Source organism: Parus major, chromosome 20 (genome assembly GCF_001522545.3).
Source record: "Parus major isolate Abel chromosome 20, Parus_major1.1, whole genome shotgun sequence".
Classification (NCBI taxonomy): Eukaryota; Metazoa; Chordata; class Aves; order Passeriformes; family Paridae; genus Parus; species Parus major.
In genome coordinates this window covers 13,730,253-13,751,100 of record NC_031788.1, presented here as the reverse complement: position 1 = coordinate 13,751,100, position 20,848 = coordinate 13,730,253, and the positions used below count along the sequence as shown (strand labels likewise).

The 20,848-nt window shown below is 44.6% G+C and overlaps 1 protein-coding gene across 1 annotated transcript; it reads left to right on the top strand.

Annotated features, from left to right (window-relative positions):
• Nucleotides 1–6,266: 6,266 nt before the first annotated feature.
• On the top strand, nt 6,267–20,065 carry PTPN1 (protein tyrosine phosphatase non-receptor type 1). The gene is made up of 9 exons (XM_015647875.2): nt 6,267–6,374; nt 12,260–12,350; nt 13,915–14,015; nt 15,185–15,283; nt 16,732–16,869; nt 17,321–17,530; nt 17,949–18,110; nt 18,720–18,955; nt 19,440–20,065. Exons 3-9 carry the CDS (start codon nt 13,980–13,982, stop codon nt 19,642–19,644), a joined length of 1,086 nt encoding a protein of 361 aa, XP_015503361.1. The 5' UTR covers nt 6,267–6,374; nt 12,260–12,350; nt 13,915–13,979; the 3' UTR covers nt 19,645–20,065.
• The last annotated feature ends 783 nt before the right edge of the window (nt 20,066–20,848 follow it).

Genomic DNA, 20,848 nt, shown 5'->3' with positions numbered 1-20,848 from the left:
TAGCATGGGGAGCATTCCCCAGTCCTTTGAAGGCCTGGCTTGTCAAGTTTTGCAGTCTTTTTCATGTGCTGGAGTGCTGAGTGCTAATCTGTCCTGCACAGGATGTCTGTGAGCCCTTACCTTGATTATGTGATGTCCCTATTTAACACTGACATTTGTTTTTATAAACTCTCAGTTGCTTTCAGATGAGATGTCCTGTGCAGCTGGGCACGAAAGCTCTCTGTCCCTGGAGTGACACTTAAAACATCCTCTAAGAACACAGGATTGGTTCTGTCAGTGTCTTGAAGCATTGCTTTGCAGTTTGGAGAACTGAAAATACTGAATATATTTTAGCTTGTAAGGTCTGGCTGGTTTGGGGTTATGGGAGGATTTGTCTTTATGCCAGTTCCCAGGCTTGTTTGCCATAGGTGGATTCTCTTACACATTTCCATCTCTGCTGTAAGTATTTAATGGTTAAGTTTCCTTTTCCAAAAAGCACATTGGCTTTTTCTCTCTGACCCTTAGAGCAGTTTACTGCTCTGGAAGTAGTTGCATAAACATTGTGCTTTTATGTGCAATTTCTGTTAAACCTTGGTGCAAACAGAGGTGTCCAGGCATCCATCCTGCCCCAGAGGCAGGCAGGGGCTGGGCAGTCCCTGCTGTCCCCATCAGTGCCACCAGCCCCGTGCAGGACACACCAGTCACCCCAAAACTGTGTTTGGGCCATGGACTGGGAGCTGAGCAGCTCGGGTTCAGAATGCTGTAAGGTTTAATATTAACCTCACTTAGTTAGATTGCTTTCCTAAACACAAATCAGACAGTCATGTGGAAAGCCAGGAGTATCCTAATTCTGCTTTATCTAACATCTGTTTTCAGCAGTACTGTTTGTTCTCAGCAGGTTTTTGTGTGCATTGCAGTAGCTTGGCAACCTGTAGGTTGCACCATTCAGTGAATTCAGTATGCTTTTAATCATCACTACGATTTTCCTTTCCAAATTTGAATATTCTAAGTACAGTGAAGTGGGCATGTGTGATTCTAACTTCAACCTCCATGTTAAACAGATCCCAACTGAAACAAGCTGCTCATGCAAATTTGTGATCCAGCAAGTTCCTTCAATTGCTGTCTGAAAGTCTTTCTTAAGAAATGATACTTTAAACTCCTTTCTGGAAATGGTAGTTAAGCAGTTAGAGCTCGTTCAAGTTCCCAAAGAGGGATTTGGGCAGTGTGCTGAGAACCAAAGCTGCTGAAAGCAGGGCTGGTTCTGCTGCAGGAGCAAAGCTTGAGTTTGACCTTTCCCTGCATGCAGAGGCATGAACCTGCATTGTGCAATCCTGGTAATTGTACATTCTCTTTAAACTCTTGGAATCTTGTTAGGTTAGAAATGATAAAAAGCTTTTAGTAGCAGTGTAATGAGCATGCTTTGGCAGAATGAATCTGTAGTTCCATTGCCTGTCTACTTTCCAATGGCCAGCATGGTGAAACATTCTTTTGCCACAGATTAGAGCTTGCTGGAGTTTGGTTTTACAGCCTTAATTATAGGGAAAAATCAGGATGTGGGGAGAGACCCACTTACATTATGGAGCTGGTACCTGTGTAATGTATGGTTCATTAATTTGAATTAATGAGGATCCTTGATACTAAACAGATTGAGTTTTCCCTTTCACACATCTGGCTTAAAGACTGCATCTCAGGAGAGCCAGTAAAACAACACATGCTACAAACACCTTCATGGGAATGAGGTTTGCCACTGAATAAGATGTAGATGATGATATTTTTTTAATAGGTAAAGAAGAGTTCACAATTTCCTATATAACAATTCCTCCACTCCCTTTTTGTTCTACATACAACCTTATAACTTGGAGAATTTTGATGGAATTAGAAAATTTGAAATATGGCTGATGCTTATCCCACAGTGTTTTAAATAGAGAAATAACATTGACATGATCTGAACATGTGGCCCTCTGTAATCCTGGTGTAAATATTTCATTCATTTGTGTCTATACATGGGAAAGTTCAATTTAGCTTTTAGATTCACGTTGGAGTACCCAGAGTGAATTAAAATTATTTCTGCAGAAGGACACCCCTTAGCCTTGAGGGGAGAGAAATCTGCTTTAAATTCTGCCTTTGCTTGCTGAGTGTTTGATAGTAATGAGCAGTTTACTTGTGTTAGAACCGAGACCTTTCTTTCTGCAGCAGCTGGGAGCTGGACCTTGTCTCTACCTTCTGAGGCAGGCTCTGAGTGCTCCTGGTGCTTGGCATTGCCTTATCAAATGAGAATGTTTGTCTTTGTTAATGAATCATTTCAGAAAGAGTACTGGGAGGTCTCTAAAGTCTGAATATTGTGTTGCATCTGGTGTGGTAGCAGCATTGTGCTGTGAAGGCTAATTTAGAAGGTTTTGGAGAGGGAAAAAATCTTTGGGGCTCTTAGAATATGCAAACTAATTAGAGGTTACAGTGAACACAGCTGTTTCTGGCCAAGCTGACTAAGCTAGGAATTCAAATTACTATTTTTAGCCATCTTACAAGGTCTCTAGTTTTCAATGATACCCATGTTATTACTTCTAAAAATTACACTGTTGTGTATTTATCACCCTGACAATAAACATTTTTAGTGCAACCAGGCCATTGCTTTTTAAATCAAACAAAGTGTTTGAAGTTCTGTGAGATATTGTGAAGATAGCTTCAAAATCACATTCTGAACTTGTTTCTTTTTTCTACTAAGCTTTGTTTGGAACTTTTTGCAAAGATTACTGGATGAGAAAAAGCATTCCTCAAAATCTGAGTGTACTGAATAGATCTACTTCATGCATAAATTTGTTGCTTTTTAAAAAAAAATCAGTCTAATTTTAACACAGCATATGGCAAGCTGGTGTCTTAAAACTGCTTTAACTGGCTGTGCTTTCTAAATGCATATATAACTTGTTTAACTCCAGGTAAGTATTAAAGAAAAACCATTGTAATTTGTATTTTCTGGGAATACCAATAGCTTGCTTACTCTATCCTATAAACTATAATAGATAAGATCTGAATTTAGTTTTAGTCAGCGCTGGGGGTAGAAAATGAGGTTTGCAAACTTACTCTGTTTTCACAAAATCCTGTTTCCATGATGGTAAGAGACTTTCAAACCAACTCAAATCAAGAAAATAAAAACGAGGCAAACTCCAGAAGTTCTGATTCCTAAGTAAGAATCCTTTTGTTTCTGGCTTTGTGTCATGATGGCAAATACACCATTGAGAGTTAATCTAGCAGTGCTCTTGTGTTTCCAGGGAGTTTCTCAGCAGCAATGCAGGAGGAATGCAGGATTCCCAGGCCTGCCTCTGGATGTGATCCCTTCTTTTCTCCACAGTGCTCATGGTGGGCTTGGGGAGCTCCTCAAAAGCTTTCTTGCCTTGTCTCCAGGAACCAGGGAACAAAAAGAATTCCTACAAGAGCCTAAAAAACTGTCCCAGAGAAAAGCCCCCCTCCTGAAAGGAGAGCTGCAGAGTTCTGTCCCAGCTGTTGGTTACAGCAAAGGCTGGAGTCTGGAGATGGTGGTGAGAACACTCACTGACTCCTGAGCTGGAAACAAAGGAGCTGGAGCATCCCAGCCGAGAGCTGATCCACGTGGAGACCACGAGCAGCCTCTCCTACAGCAACCAAGAGGTGTCTTCTGCCCATCCTTGCTGGGGACTGCCCCGGGCACCACTCCTCAGGGAGAACACCAGAGGCTGCTTGGAGGAGAGAGCGTGGATCAAAATCCCTGCTTTGGGATAAGGGCTCGTTCTCATTGAAACCTTTTAATGTTTTAGCAGCCCAAGAAGACAGAGATGTTTATTTTGGAATGTAATGACAACAGCAAACTTGACATCAGGGTATTCAAAGGACAATAGCAGTGATGTGAAAAAATGTGTGGTATTTTGCTTTGTAAACCCTGGAAGTATATTTTTGTAGCTCCAAGTCTCTGATGAGCAAAGGATTATGTGTGTGCACGTTCTCAGAGCCAGCCCATGTTTTCCCTTTGCAGCAAATGCTGATGGTGTGTTAACAGCATTAGAAAAAGGAATTGATGATAAGTCTTGGAGTGTACAAAGTCTCCTGCTTCCCCTGTTACTCACTGCATTGCCTGTGGTTTTGGGAGGTGTTGTAAGGTGCCAAGTCAAGTTGTTGGATTTGTAAAGAGCTTGATAAGTAAATATGGGGAGTGTGGAGCTCTTTGACATCTCAGATTTTCTGTTTTCAGGCACATGTGGTTCTGTAAGGCCTCAGACATCAGGGAAGTTTTTTGTTCTCACATTGCCTCTGTGTAGACATCTCTGATTCCACCTGGTTTGTGATGCTTATTTTGAGCACCCACCAGAATTTCTGAGGTCACATTATTTCCTGTTTTCAGGTAGTAATGTAAACTTCTTTGGCCTTCATTAGTGGTAACCCCTTTGGTGTAGTCAGTGGCACCTTTCAGGAGAGGTGTCTGTTTCCTTCTCTTGGAACCTCTTCATCTCTTTGAGCTGCAGCACAGGCTGAGAAGTGTGAGAAACACTGTCCTGTTTGCTAAATCCAGGGTTAAAAATCCTTGTGATCTGATTCAGGGAATCACCTGCCTTCCAGGGAATTGTCCTGGTGCTAAATGGATGGGTATAAAATCAAACTGAAAAAACCCCAACACCACCAGTAGGAGACCATTTAAAAAAACCTCTTTTTCTGACTTGTTAGGACTGCCTCGAGCATTAAAGCTATAGAAGGTCCCAAAGCTTGACAAATAATTTATCTCTACTGCATAAGCAAAAATGATGGATTATGGGGAGATGATGACTTTGTAGTGTCTGGAATTTTTAGCCACACCCAGGTGCTGCTCAGGGCTTGTGTGTTTGTAGGTCCTGTCCCTGTCCCTGCAGGAGTCACAGCCTTACACGGACTGAGCTCCCCGCTGCTTCCTGCCTGCTCCAGGATTGATTTCAATCAGGGACGGGAGGGAAAGCTGGTGAGTTGGTGAGTTGTGTTCCCAGGAAGGTGTGGCTGGTGTTTTGGGGGTGCTTTAGAAACACTGGTGCTTTTCCTTCAGCTGCTTTGGCAGAAGAGAGCCCGGGTTCAGCAGCTCCGGGTTCAGCAGCTCCGGGCTGGGGAGGGAACGCGATGATGCTGCGGCAGCTGCAGGGTCTGGGGAGCTTCTGCTCCGTGTTCTGCTCCTGGGGCTGATTCCACAGCACAACTGAGAGGGGCTGTGTGCCCTGTGCTGGCAATGAGCTGGGAATGAGCTGGCAATGAGCTGGGAATGAGCTGGGAATGAGCTGGAGCTCCTCTGGCTCTCCTGGAGCAGCGCTGCCTTTGGGCTCTCTGTGCCCTCTGGTCCTGCTGTGTGCTGGGCAAGGAGCTCCTCATGTACAGCACCTCATGGGGAAAATCATCTCAGCAAGGTTAACATCACCTGGGAATTGCAAACTGCCTTTTTTCTTTGTCACTTGTGGCGTTTTAGTGAATTCTGTGTGTCACAGATGAGCAGACACGGCTGGAGATGGGGAATACTGGACTTGTCCAGTTATCTGTTACTGTGACCCGTGTTTTTGGATTTACCAGAGACCAGCTGGTAACTGGACATGTTAAACTCATGTAATCTCCAAAAGGATTCAAAATAATGCTGTGATAGTTCTGCAGCTCTGAGTTTAAATGCTGCTGAGACAACTGCACAAATGTTGGCATTTCATTTTTGAAAAATAAATCAAAAATTTGCAATCTTATTTTGTTTCTTTAACATGTTTGTCCTGAGTGAAATGATTGCGGTGTTTGTTAAGCAGCTAAAGTGCTGTGCTGTTTATTTGGCTTTTAGTCAGCACACTTTCCAGGAAAAGGTGAAAGGACACAAACACCACAGACGAGTTTCGGTTGTAGCTCAGTGCATGTGAAGTGCACGTCTTAATCTAAAGTGAAGACTCTTTAAAAAACTTCATGGAGGCTTAGCAGGAAGAGTGGAACTCAGATACTCAGGGCTGGTTGTTTCCAAACTCACTTGTGATATTACTCACACAGCACTTGTGTGTGTGTGTGTGCTGCTCATTGCAGAGGTGCTGGCACAGTTCATTAGAGGAGTGTGTTAATGATCTTCCCAACTGATTTGGGGACCTTCAGCTGGGACAGCAGATGCAGTACTAAAGGGCAGCCTGGAATCTCTTCAGGCAGAAGGTGATGATGTCCTTCCCTGCTGGGACAGTACCTTGCAGTGGCCTTTCAGATTCCTGCTCAGCTGCAGGTAAGGCCAGATATTCTGTAAATTTGTATTCCTTCAGTGGGCTGTGTGCCAGCATGCCCAGCTGAATAGAAGAGCAGGATGTGTTCAGAGCCCCGAGTCTTGGAGCAGATGCATACATTGGGACCAAAAATGGGAGGAAAGGAAAAAGAACCTGTAAAAGTTCAGCTTTTAACTGGTAAGACTTTCTATGTGTTACCTGGTGAGGAAACAAGACTTCAATTTGATTATCTTATTTACTTATTAATCAAATTAGTTCATTTATCTTAAGATAACATGGTGGTAATGGATTATGCAAGCTTTGGGGGAATGGTGATAATGGATTATGTGAGGTGTAGGGGAGATAGTACAGTCTTGATTTCTTAACATTAACTGAGGTTATCAACACAGTATCTCTGAAAGAGAGTACAGGACTCTGAGTACAGGTAAAAATTCCATGGTAAATTATTCCATGGTTCCTATTTCATGAAGCCAGAGATCCTCTTGAAAAACTGTAAACTATCTGCAGTGGGGGGCATTTCTTGTCCTTTTGTTTCCCATTTGAAGCATACCATTTGCATCTTGTCTAAATTCTAGAAAATACCTCGGTTATACAGGGCATGGAAAGGTGTGAGAAGTGTTTCTCACCCCTCCCTTACATTCTAGTATTTGCAGGGTTCTTTTTTCCTCCTCTGAAGCCTCCAAAGCCTTGGGTTTTGTTTGTGGTTTTTTGGTGGTGGTGGCTCTGTAAAAGCTATAATGCTCTTTGTGAGATGTCAGAATGAAAATATTAGGTAACTGGGAAAGCAGGACTGTTTATAACCACAGTTGTCAGTCTGTGAAGCCTGGAATACCCTACAGGCCAGCGCTGATACATTTTTAAACTCACACAAAACCCATACTGCAAACAAATTAAGGGCTGGATTTGCTATGCAGACTGAATTCCTTCAGGAGTTCTGTGGATATCTGGTCTGTGGGATGCACCAGTCTATTTGAGATGAGGTTAAACCAAAACTCTTCATGTAGAGACCCCCTAAAGTTTGGGCAAATCAAGATCTGGATCTCATCTCGGTGGTTATTTTTCTTACAGAAGAAGAGCAACTGAGTTAGAACCTCTTGACACTTTAATGAGAGTGTGGTTTATTTCCTGGCACTGACTTTGTTTGATGATACAGATAGCAAAGCTTTGCTTTTGCACAACAGCTGTCAAGAAAAGGCCATTTCACATTCTCAAACATCTCTATCCTTCCAGTAATGTCCAAGATGCACTTCTGGAGCAGATTGAGTATCTGGGAGGAAAAATAGAGATGGATGTGAAGAAGAAGAAGGGAACTTGAGTTGTTTTCTGACGCTGACGCTCCATTCAGTTGTTTCCTGTTTTGGCACTGAGTACATGGCTACAAAACAGCAGAAGTAGAGTGTTCCTGCCAGCAGCTCTGAACTTCTTCTGTTATGGGTCATAAATTTCAAGGACAAACTATATTTTGAACTTACTGAAATTTGAGAAGTCTCATGTAATTCTTTAACCTGATACTAAAGTTAAGCTCTTTGATTTCCCTGTCTCTGCTGCAACATTCAGAAGAAGCAGAACTGAAATTTCAGTTTTTTCCCATTGCAGATGACACTGAAGCAATCCAAGAATCTGAATTGTGCAGCATTGCTGTGGTTTATTGGCAGCAGTGCCTTCCTTGTGGGAACACACCACATAAATGTGCTGGTGAGGTTTGGAAGTGACACAGGTCAGAGGATTTCTGCCTCCTGGAAGCACAGAGCCATCCAGGTGCAGGTGTTAAATGGAGTTTTACAGTGTGCAGTTATCTCCCTGATAAAGAGGGAGCAATAAAGGGCTGCAGGCTTTGCTGCCAGAAGCCTCTGGGTGAGGGATGTTGGAGCTGGGCAGTGGTGAGACACAATCTGTAATACCTGCTAGCTGTGATAAATGCACCCTGGGGAAAGGGAGCCCGCTGTGGCCGTGTTGATGTGATTTAATGGGGCAGCCATGGCCAGTTTACATTCTCCTGGGGGGTTATTTCCGTGCCCCCAGCAGCTGACTGCTGTCACAAACCCTCTGACACCGCTGTGCCACAGCCAGGTCACGGTGCCAGGGCAGTGCTGAATTAGCAGGGGGCTTTCTAGGAAACCGTGTTGCAAGTGTGTGATTTCTTCTTTATTTATTTATTAATTCTAACCTCCTGTAACAGTGCTGTTGAACTTTAAACAAGCCTGTCCTTTCCTCTCTGTGCTGCTCGACCTCAGGAAGAAGCTTGACGTAGCAAGCAACTGGTTTCTTTTATTTTGAGGGAGATTGGTAAGCAAATCAATACTACCATATCTTAGTTGAAAGCAAAACTAGGAGAGCAGATAAAATGTTTTTAAAGGGCATTAAAATCCACATTTATTTCACTTAGCTGGCCCAAATTCTGCAGCTGCTTGTTAAGATTTATGTAGTGTGAAGCAACACTCTCTTCATTTATCTGTTCTTTAGATGACCTTCCTCTTACCTACAAGTTATATCCTCATTTCTTGTTCTTGCCCAAATATCTTGATGTAAAGCTGAATGTAGGGTAAGAAATCAAATCTTCCTTGTCAAAATGGGTTACTTGAGTGTGCTTTATATCTTCTTCAAATTCTTTTGTTGGGGAGTGAGTTCAGGGCCTCAGGTTGCTCTCTCCCACCTGAATCTGAAGACCTTTTCCCATTTGTGTAAAGTTGGTGTTTGTTGTGGATCTCTTGGCACTTCTGCTCTTCTCTCAGGTCTTTGCAACCTCATTGGATTGTAGGGGGATCTCCATTCTGAAAGTGACATCTTGGGAAAAGAGCACCTTCCCCTTGATTTTATTGTAACTTTCTACTCTTCCACCTTTTCCAGCTCTATCGTGTGTCACCTTTTTTTCTTCAGTGGCAGCTTTAAGAGGAAAACCTGTTTTTTTAAGCCACGATTACTTTTTAAATAAGTCTTTATATAAATTTTGTGAATTGCTCTCCATAGTGTGAGTGCCTCAGTAGATGGATTAGGAGCAGTTCTGTAGCCCCTGATAAGATCTTGGCATTTGCTGCTTCCTGTAGGAGCAGAACTGCTAAAATGCCAGTAAATTGTTATCTGTGAGTCTGGGCTGCTCCAGGGTTTATGGTGCAATTAAAGAGTGTGATCAAATTGAGCTGTGCTGTGAGGGAGGGAGGGAGGGAGGGAGGGAGGCTGCTGAAGCTGAGGATGTTGAGGCTGCACCTTTTGTTCCTGTTCTAACACTGGCACACAAATCTACACGGTGTGCTCGAAGGGCTGATGGCATGGCCACCTCTTCCTGTGGTCTTACTATTTACTTGGAGATTTTGAGGTGCATCTTGTCTTTGTGGAGCTCCTGCTGGTGTCTGAACAGGATGGGGAAGGTGAAGCCCAGTGTGCTGTTGTGCTCAGAGCTGCAGGAACTTCCCGTTTGAAGAGCAGCCCTTCAGCAGACTTCCTCTTTCCACCCCTGAAGTATTTGGGGACAGGGTTTAAAACCAGGAGATGAGTGGCATGAAGTGACTCATGCTCCAAACCCAAAGCATTTGACTTTGGAAAAGTGACTTCAGTTCTAGCCCTTCCTCTTTAAAGTTTTATATTGCGTGACCTTTTAAATGAAATGTCGAGCTTCCTTTTTGACAAGCAGGATCTCTGCAGTGTGACTGGGTGTGATTCAAGAAGGTGTTTTGTAACTTCAGAAATCCCTGCCTTCATCAGCTACCTTGGGTTCTTGTGACATCTCTGGCTTCAGGTTGCTCAGAGCACAGTTCCATGCTGTGGATGTCTGCTTTCCCCAGCAGGGAGAGGTTGTGGTGCTGTTGTGGCCGTGTTGTGAAGCTGCCTTAGAGCAGTCAGTGGTGTCAGTGAGGATGGGACTCCAGCAGTGCTGGACCCACACAGCTCCTGTGGGTGACTCCTGTGCCCACTGCCTTGTTTCTCTCCTGCCATTTTCTCTGTTGAAGGCAGTTGTGTTTCCACTAAAGTCAACTTCATATCCTGGATGCCACCTTGGATGATAAATTTGCTTTGGTCACTTTAGATGTTCCAGCAACTTCTGTATCCAAAAAAACCCAACCAAAACTCCCAACCTCTTTGTTCCCACGGTGCTGAGGAGAGTGAGGAGAGTGTGTGTGCTCTGTGTGATGTGCAGGCACTCCTGCTCTCCAGGATTTTCTGTTTCCCTGTGTTCTCACACTCAGCAGTGAGGTGCTGCTGCTGGCTGGGTTCTCACACGAGGCAGCAGCTTGCCTGTTGCCATGTCTCCATCCCTCTTTTGTTACCATCCCACCCCCATCCCGTGGTTTTTCCTGTTTCTTGAAACAGGCTCCAGAAATACCCTGCTGTTTTTAAATAGGCTGCTGAAGGCACACGAGTGACTTCTTTCTTTCCATTTTCTCTGTGCCTGTGGGAGTTCAGCATCTCCTAGAACTCCATTATTCTCCAAGTACCTTCAGGCACCGTGGCATCTTGAAAAAGATCTGATATTTGCTGGTGAGGTAACAGCTCTCTATTCCCTGCACAATAAATTGCCACTGTCAGTTCCTCAAATACTCAATATTGCTGTTTCAATCTGTGGAACTCCTGGGGACTGGCAGTAGTTTGTGTGTGCACATACATGTGGATGTTTCAGTGTAACATCTTTGTATTAGAGTTCCTTTGTATAATTCCATTTCTGTAAAGATGCACTTGATCCATTTAGTTTTACAAGAGGGGACATTTTTTTTCAAATCTGTTAATGCTGTGAAATGAAACTGTGTATTAGTGCTGCTGCTAAAATAGCCCAGTATTTACAGAAAAATTCCTTAGGGATCTTGGTTTGATTTGCATTTTGATGCTTTCATAATATGAATCCAAAGTGGGAGGGGGGAGCTGTGTTGGTTTTGTGTGTTAGGGATTTTCAACACTCATTTGGGAAATGTGGTTAGTGATCTAGAAAACCATTTTTCCCAGTTCCCTGGGTTTTTTCTCATGTTAGTCCTGTACAATCAGTACAGAAGAATAAATCCCTGTAAAGTACAAAGTTACCAGCCTAGTGTCAGAGAGAAATTTCTGAAAACACCCATTTTAGCTGCCTCATGTTTGAGATATGAGACTGTGGCAGTCCAGATCATGTTCTCCAGACTGCATTCTTCATAAGCAGAAATACTGGCAGCCATGTGCTCAGTTATAAAAAGCTGGCAGCTGATGTCAGCCCTTATTTCAGTTTCAGAATACTGTGCTAATTTTGGGCAGGTTTATGTAAATCAGAACTCTTCTCCTGACATGTAGCATTCAGGGTAAATTGGTACATAGCTGAATAATGCAGCAGAAGAGATAAACAGATAATGTGCTGCACTGGATGGCCCACTTGAAAAAATCTTAAGGGTTGTACATGATTCTTTATATGCAGAACTGTGCTTATACAGGATTTATTTATGATGTGAAATTCTGTTTCAGCAAATTGGGACTAATGTCCAAGGACAGCAGAATTCTTTTTTACTTCTGAAATTGTCTCAAATAGCTGAGCTATTATGTACATCTGAAAAAACCTACCTGGGAGAGCCCTGGTGATCTGCTGGAGATGCTGCATCTGTTTCAGCTCATGAATTGAGTACAACTGACTTTTACCATTGCAGCTCTGTGATCTTGCTGATAACTCAAGATAATGCTGAAAGTGGTCTTAGACAAATCACCTCTGTGTGTGGGTGATGCCAAGGAGGGTAGACAAGTTCTTTTCTACCACAATGGATGTTTGCACTGCTGCTGAGTCAGAAGCAGGGTTGATATTTTCACTGATGCTGCAAACAAGGGTTTGAAGCAGTTTATGTGGGAGTGCTTTGGGGCAGAGACCCTGCTGCTTCAGGAGCTGGAAGGCTCCTGGCTGGTGGACATTGTGCTACTTTATTATGCAAGCTAATAAGATTTTTAAAATAATGTTAATGTTGTATTCTGAGAAATTTAATCTGAATTCTTAATCTGAGGCCCAAAGTCTAGAATTCCCTCACATGAAGATGTGAAATCAAATGGGTATCTGTCTTAAAATAGCTAATGGTATGAAATTAGTTGGATTCATACCTAAAAGGATTTTTTTTTTGTTTCAGGACATCAGGCATGAAGCCAGTGATTTTCCATGCAAAGTGGCCAAACATCCCAGAAACAAAAACAGAAATAGGTACAGAGATGTCAGCCCCTGTAAGTACACTTTCTTTTCCATTGTTTGTAGGAGTGTTGACCTCTAATGACTTCTCACAGCTAAATGTTCTTTGTAAGGACAAGATTCTGTTAGATTGATAAGCATCCAGGACAACTCTCTTTGTTATTATATTTATTTATTTGTGGGATTGGTGTCACAGGATGCTTTTGTGTCCGTAGGGTTATACTAGAGCAGTGTACAGTAGAGTCTGTATTTGTGGGCAGAAATCTGAAGAAAGAAACTTGCTTTACCTTTGATTTCTCCTGGAGAAGAATGGTGGCTGAAGTAGCCTTTCTAAAGTTGCAGGGGTGGTTTCTGTGCAGTTCTCAGCTGGCAGAGCTCCTGCCAGGCAGCACAGGAGGCAGCAGTGCCCTTTCTGGGGGTGGGAGCAGTCTGGCACAGAGCTCTGCCAGGGATAAAGCCAAGCTCACAAGCTCCTTGGAGCAGAGAAGGGGCAGAGGTGATGCTGCCAGGCCACAGCTGGCTTCTTGGGATGTCCCCTGTGCTGGGGGAAGTGGCTCTCTGAGCACAGGTCCTGTACAAGCACAGCTCACTGTGCTCTCTCCTCCTGTCATCCCAGGGACAGGGACAGTCCCAGTGCCACCTGCCCACGCCTGGCACCCAGGGCCAGGAATGGTGCTCCATGGATCTGGGCTGGAATCACATGTAATGGATCTGGTCAGAACTGGGATTTAATGGATGTGATGCTGCAGGCAGCTCCCAGGAGGTTTCTGAGCAGCCTTCAGTGCCAGTCCTGAGCCATGTGTCCCCTCAGGACACAGCACTCCCTGTCCCAGGGCACACGTCCAGCTGCTGTCCCAGGCCAGACTGCTGCTCTGGGGCACACAGCTTCTGCCTTGGTGTTAAAAGCTGCTGAAGCCTTTGGGGCACTCGACCACAACACTAATGTTGCACAGAGTTTGCTTTACTAAGCAGTTCTAATATTTGAGGTTGTGAGTAACAAATTCCTTCTTGCCTTTAGATAATCCTGTTCCCAGTCTGTTTGCTTTCTTGCAAAATGTGGGAACCCGTGTGTGTACTGAGATTTTTAGTCGGTGGTTTGGTTTCTTTAGTCCCAAGTTGAGTGAGGGACTAAAAACAGAGCAAATAATTTCCATTTGCTGTATTTCTTGAATTTTGATAATTTTTTCTGTACATGAAAAGGTGTTTGGGGTGGGACCAGTGGCTAAATGTCAGGAGGAGTAAAAGGTCTCTGTCCTGTTTGCCTGATACATGTTTAGACAAACCTTTAACAACCTTGAACAAGCTGTATTTGAATGTTTAAGCTGAAAAGATAAGCAGTTGTGTAATTAGATTTATTTTAAAGCAGCAACCTGATCAGTGTATAAATAGGTCAGTGTGATGGGGTTTGCAGATTGCAGTGGGGATTATTTCAGCTGCTTCACCCTCGCAGTGAGCTGAGGTTTCACAGTGGCTGTGCTGGGACTGAGCCCTTCCTTCCCCAGCACAGCTCAGCTCTGGCCCCAGCAGCTGCTGGGGGTGTGCAGGGATGGGTTGTGCTGTGTTCACATCATCCTCCTGTGTTTTCTCCTTGTGCCACAGTTGATCACAGTCGGATTAAGCTAAACCAAGGTGACAATGACTATATCAATGCTAGTTTGATAAAAATGGAAGAGGCCCAAAGGAGCTACATCCTTACCCAGGTAATGGCTGGCAATAGAAAATAAAAATCTTACGGTGGCTGGAGTTGTTTTTCATGGGTTTTGTGTTTGTTTTCTTTATTGTAAAGCTACTTAAGTGCATACAAACCTCTGTATGTGTAAAAAAGTCACTGCTTTTCCCTGAATCTGTCAATTCCACACCTATCAAATGTAAAACAAATGTATAACAAATGTACAAGTACCCACATGCCCTGTTTTATTCTGAGGGCCAGCAGCTGTGCCAGGGTTCTTGTGTGTCCTAAATGTTCAGTTCCCTGGAGACTGTCCTGATCTCTAATCTTGGCTTTTTTCTTTACCCCTTCCTCCCACACACTTTAGATAAAGGTAGACTGGGATTAATATTTTCAAGTGACAGCTCTTCCTTCCTGTTTCTAAAGAATAAAGATAAATGTGCTCAGGAAGAAATGGGCAGAGCAGTGTGCAGTTACTCAGGGCAGGGGGTTCTCATGGGGGTGTGGAGTTGTCTCACAGCAGCTGATGTTGGTTCCTGTCCTGCTCCAAACTGAGGGGCTCTGAATGGCTTGATTTAAACCCAGCCATTCTTGCTGAGGATCTGCTGCTCCATTTCAGCACAGAAATGGATCAAACCCAAACTGCAGAGCAATAACCTTAGAGTAAAAAATAGCAAAGGAACACAGCAGAACTAGGAAATTGTAAGGAAATCTGCTTTGGGAATAGATAGTCTTTAAAAGGAGCCACCATTTCATTCAGTCCCAAAGCAAATCTGTGAAGACTCTGGAAAAACCATACAATTTGTTACTGATTCTGCATCCTTTCAGTCTTTTGGGTGTTTATCATTTAGTCAAGTAATTTTCAAGTATCATGGAATAGGGATTGAGGGATTGCAGGGTAGTTTGACACAAATGTTATTTTTGCTTTCAGTCAGTGGGGTTTATTTCCCCATGAGCTTTGTAAACCTTTCCTGAGAAAATGCAGCATTTTTCACTCCCAGTTCTGGGGAGTAAAAGATTACCCATGCTTTCATGGGTAAATTCATAACCTGGAACTTAAAGCTGTCTCACTGCATTTCTTTACAGTTTTAAATGAAAAGTTTCTTGTTACTTGTTTGAATCTATTGCCTTGTTTCTGGGGAAAAATGCACTGACATTTACAGAAAATAATGCTTATTTCTGGGGATTCTGTCTCTGCAGGGACCTTTGCCAAATACTTGTGGTCACTTCTGGGAGATGGTTTGGGAACAGAAAAGCCGTGGTGTTGTCATGTTGAACAGAGTGATGGAAAAGGGATCCGTAAGTACTCACCCAGTTCTATGTGTTCATCACATTTATGGTTTTCTGTAATAAAAAACTCAAGTAAAACCAACCCAGAGAATGGGGTGGGATGACTGTGAGTAGTTTTGTCTAAGAAATGGTGCCTGGAATTGAGTACCTGATGAACTGATCTTACTGCAGTCAGCAAATCCCTCACTTTGTAATTGTAGGCCCTAATTTCTCGTGGATTTGGCTGAATAAAACACAGACAGGACATGAGTCCTCACAAATGGAGGTGTCTGGTGCTGGCCTGGGGGTCTGGAGTTGTTCTCAGTGTACACAGATGGCACCTCCCAGGGCTCTGCAGTAGGGAGAGAAGCTCTGGGGCTCCAGGTTTCCATCACACACTGAGCTCTGATCGTGCAGTGACCCCCAAGGCACACCCTCCCCTCCACGGTCACTGCTGTACAGAATAAAGTCTAATAATGTTTAAAGACATTTTGGAGGAGGGCAGTGAGTGGATTGGTATCCACCAGGGATAACTGGGTGGTACATGCTTTTGCATCATCAGGAAAACAATTCTTGGGCTGTGTTTTAATAAACTGCAGTCTGGATTTGCTGGGTTTTGTATTGCAAGTGAAATTTATTCTTCAAAAGAGATGTAGTAACCATATTTTTCAATAGTTTCTTCCTTTCCAACCATTCCTGATCTCTCTCTGTGCTGCTGTAGTTTTGAACAAAACAAATTACTGTGATCCCTTAGGGCAGTGCTTGCACTCCTCAGCAAACAGCAGTGGGAGATTCAGAGTGGAGCACAACAAAATATTGTTTGTAGATACATTTGTGAAGAAATTAGACACAAAGGCAATTGCTATAACTTTAACATTAATACAAATCCAAACAAAAAGTGCAGAGAATTATAACTGCATTCTACACCCTGATAAACAAGAGGATGTATTTTCAAAATAAACTAGAGTAAGTTTGAGCAAAACCACTGTTAGTCTACCTATGAGGAAAATGCTGAAGGGGTTTACTGTTCATTAAAATTATGTCAAAAATCATCTTAGCCTTGAGCTTGCTGTTGGTTTGACATCATTCTTCCATTTCTGGTTTGGCCACATTGTTTGCCCTAACAAAAGAGGCCTGGGCCATGCTGCAGAGGCTCGGAGAGGGAAGGGGCAGAGGAGTGGCTCAGGGCCAGCAGGAGGGGACCAGTGCTCCCAGGCACAGCATCCACAACATTCTGACATTTCATTGGCACAAGCTTGGGTGCAGACTGTTCCTTTTCGTGCTGCTGATGAGCATTTTAGGTCCAGGTTTTTCCTGCACACTTCAAAATGTGCTGCTTTCCTATTTGGTTGCCTCAGTAAAGTCCCTGGCGTGCAGCAGTCTCAGCAGAGCTCATCTCTCTGGGAGACCTTAATGAGAAAATTGCAATTCAGCCACAAGTGGGCAATGACATTTCTGTGTGTCCTGCTCGGTTTTAGATAAAGTGTGCACAGTACTGGCCACGGAAGGAGAAGAAAGAAATGGTTTTTGAAGATACAAACTTGAAACTAACGTTGATATCTGAAGATATAAAATCCTACTACACAGTACGACAGCTGGAATTGGAAAACCTGACTGTGAGTACCAGATCTCATCCAGTCCTGGCCCTTGTTCTCCTTGAGGTGAAATTCATCTCCTCCCCAGCAAGGGCTTGAAATTGGTGGTCATGAATTGTCCTGGATTTGATGATTCTGCATGAGATGTCATGGAAATTAAACTCTTGGATATTTATGAGATGTACCTGGGGACCCTCCAGGCAGTTTCTGTTCTCAGCCATACCCTGAGTGACAGAAGATTTTGAACTCTACTGAGATAACTAAACTCTAAAGAGGTAAATTTACTTGCCCAATTCCCTTTGCTCCCAGTGGAGACCAAGAGACCACTGCTTGTTATTCATTTCTTGGCTGTGCAGCTGTAAAAGCTCCCTCAGACTGATGAAACTTTGTCCTTGGAATTTAAGTCAGCTGTTCCCAGTCCTTCTGGCTGGTGTACCCAGACTAAGAGAGTTCCCAACCCCTGTTGTTGCAGACCCAGGAAACTCGGGAGATTCTGCACTTTCACTACACCACCTGGCCCGACTTTGGTGTCCCGGAGTCGCCGGCGTCGTTCCTGAATTTCCTGTTCAAGGTGCGGGAGTCGGGCTCGCTGAGCCCCGGCCACGGCCCGGTCGTGGTGCACTGCAGCGCTGGCATCGGGAGGTCGGGCACCTTCTGCCTGGTGGACACCTGTCTGCTGCTGGTAAGGGCTGCAGGGCCAGCTGTCCTGCGTGGGGAGCGTGGGACAGCCTTCCAGGAGCTGGGGCAGGGGCTGCCAAGGGTTCCCTGCCATTTGCCATTGTTCACTCCCGTGTTTTGGGAGTGTATTCCAAGGCAGGTCTCGTTCCTAAGTGGCCATTTTGAGTCTGGGGAAGAGAAGTCTCCAGTTTTTCAGAGTGATTCACAAAGACAGGCTTTGCCTTCAGGGAAAGCAGCATTTTTGAGGCCCAGTGTTTTCCCCTCTGTGTTTTTGGAGAGCCAGTAATGAGCTGCTGATACCAGTTGTGTGTGAGTTCATTCATTCTGTAATGTGGAGGGTGGTGTGAAGGCCCTACCACAAAAATGAGTCATCTGTAGTGAAGCTCAGCAGAGCAGAAAACATTTCACATTTTTATCTGCAGATGGACAAACGGAAAGATCCTTCCTCCGTGGATGTCAAGCAGGTTCTCCTGGAAATGAGGAAGTACAGGATGGGGCTGATCCAGACTGCAGACCAGCTCCGGTTCTCCTACTTAGCTGTTATTGAAGGGGCAAAATTCATCATGGGAGATGCTTCAGTGCAAGTGAGTGCTCCTGCAGCTCCCAGGGAACTGCAGCAAGTGGGTGGGAGGAACAGGATGGAAAAAAGCTTCAAATTTGGTGCTTGCTTCAGCTTCAGTACAGTCTTTATATTATGGGGTTTTTAGGTACAGTACTTTACAGTCTGCCACGACCTGAAGTGCTGTATTTTATTTTATTTATTTCCAAAAGTACCTGTTACATAGCAGGTGCCTCCTGTGCTTTCCCGCACAGTGACTGGGTGGAGCTGCAGCATCAGCCTCCCCTGACATTTCAGACAGTACAAGTTTCCTGATATGCCTGAAGTTCAAGTGTCATGATAAATGAATCAGGGTTTTTTATGGCAAGCAGAACTCCAGCAAGATAGATTTTATTTTGCGCTGCTTAAATCTTTTAGAAGCAGATTGGAATTTCTTGCTTTTTGTGTAGTGGATATAACTTGGGCTTGGAGTTCTTGTGTCTGGTTTTCTTTTATTTTTTTGTCAATGCAAATGAAGAGCCACTTTAAGAGTCAATTAAAAGGCAGAGAATAACGATTCTGCCATGGTAAAGTTTAAAGTTAGAGCAGCTTCCATGAAAGAGAAAATCTGAGCAGGGCTTGTCGTTCCCTGAAGGAGCAGTGGAAAGAGCTCTCCAATGAAGACCTGGAGCCACCCCCTGAGCACACCCCCCCACCTCCCAGGCCCCCGAAGAGAACCTCAGAGCTGCACAACGGGAGGATGCACGAGCACCCCGAGTTCTCCCCGAAGCAGCAGGAGGCAGAGGAGCAGAGCAGCTGCTCAGTGGGCAGCGAGGAGCCGGCAGCTGCGGACGGCACAGCCCGCTCGGCCACAGCAGCGAGCACAGACAGGTAAAGCCTCAGTGCCCCTGGCTGCTGGGGCTGCAGGCAGAGACACAGGGATGCTCACTTCCACCCCGAGATGCTCTTTGGGAGTTAGAAATGAGCAGCCACATCCTGTCCCTTTCTGGCTTTCTGGGCAGGTGCTGGAGTTTAGAATTTCAGTGTTCCCCTGACCTGGCTGTGGGTTTGAGTGGGGTGCATTCACTGCCTGTCTTGGTACAGATCTGTGATGAGCAATGAAAGCTGCTGGTGGTTAAAGCTTATTCTTTGAAGGGCACAGAATCCTCCCAAGCCCTTCCTAAACCTCTGTTGAACAGCCAGATGTGTCCTAACTGGAGACAGGCTGTGCTTTGGTGGCTGCTGCAGCTCCAAGAGCTCTGTGGTGTTCCCTGCCCTTGGAGCACCTGCATGGTTTCTCTCCTCCATGGCCAATCCAGCATGGAATATTTGTTCCTACCCAGCCCTGAGTGTCCCTCCCTCCCTCTGTCCCCAGCACTAGTCACGACACTGAACCCCGGAGGAGAACTGTTGGTGACAACCCGCGGCTCTCGCCCCGCAAGGAGGAGTCCGTGAAGGAAAACTCGGAGGAGGAGGATGAGAACGTGGTGGCGACTTGGAAACCCTTCCTAGTGAATATCTGCATGTTCACTTTCCTCACAGCAGGAGCTTATCTCTGCTACAGGGTGTGTTTCCATTGACCAGTGCCCCGGACTCAGCTCAGCTCCTCGGAGCCCCTCGAGGCAGGGCAGCCTTGGCTCAGAACAGGTAGATTTAGGGGGAAAGGCCAGAACTTTGGGTAGGGCTTAATGAGAGAATTGATGCACTAGGGTTTTATCCAGCCCTGTGGTCCCAAGAACATAATATTGTAATCTCAGGGCCTTGAAATATTCAGGAGTAAGCAGAGAAAATGCCAAATAGTCTGTTTTCCTTTTTTGTTTTCTTTTTTTTTTTTTTTAAAACTAAATAATAGAATTACAACACATTGTTGTTTTTAGCCTTTTTTAAAAAGCCAGTTCATTTTCTTTTGTTTCAGAAAAACTAGGCACAAGTGAAACTTGCTTGTACTCTCCAAGTGTTGTAACCAAATACATGACTTACATTGACAAGTTCCCAAAAAAAGAAAAAGAAACCCACATACCTGAAGAATGTAAACTTTTGGAAGGGGAGGTGTGTTTGTGGTTGGTTTTTGGTTTGTTTTTTGTCTTTTTTTTAAACTTGCTTCATCTTTAAAGACTGAGTTGTGGGCAGTGCCTGTGGTATTGATATATTTAATCTTGGCATAACTGTTCTTAAAGAGCTGATTGTTTTACTTGTGTTGATAGAACCAGGCTTCTGCATTTGCTCAGGGTATCCCAACATGTCCAGCTCTTTGATTTTTTTTTAAATTTTTATTTCTTTACTAAGTGTATCTCCTCATTGACTTTTGTTGCACTCTACTTGCACATATGCCTCTTTACATTGCACCATCCTTTCTAAAGCTGTTTTTACTTTTATATTCTGGGTTGGGAAAGGTCAAGGGGAGGGAGAGAAAACAGGAAGGGAAATTCAACCAAACCATGTCCACCAGCAGTGGGGCTGTGCCCGTGGCCCGTGGAAGGACCAGTCCTTAAAGCTCAGCATTTGGAATGTGAAGTGCAGTTTCACTCTGCTCCCCTGGCCCAGCGTGGCCCCAGCGAGGGGCTCTGAGCAGGGAAGGGTTGGGAGATGAGAGCAGTTCATGCTGGGGCAGTTCCCTGGGGCAGGAACAGGCTGGCAGGAGCTGTGCTGGGCTGGCAGCAGAGCCCATGGCTGGGCTGGCAGCAGGAGCTGTGCTGGGCTGGCAGCAGGAGCTGTGCTGGGCTGGCAGCAGGAGCTGTGCTGGGCTGGCAGCAGGAGCTGTGCTGGACTGGCAGGAGCTGTGCT

What these genes read in the sequence shown, in the direction of transcription:
- PTPN1 (XM_015647875.2), top strand. Translation starts at nt 13,980, where the DNA reads ATGGAAGAGGCCCAAAGGAGCTACATCCTTACCCAG. An exon ending in GAGTGATGGAAAAGGGATCC is followed by an intron (nt 15,284 to 16,731) that starts GTAAGTACTCAC and finishes GCTCGGTTTTAG; the next exon opens with ATAAAGTGTGCACAGTACTG. An exon ending in TGGAATTGGAAAACCTGACT is followed by an intron (nt 16,870 to 17,320) that starts GTGAGTACCAGA and finishes CTGTTGTTGCAG; the next exon opens with ACCCAGGAAACTCGGGAGAT.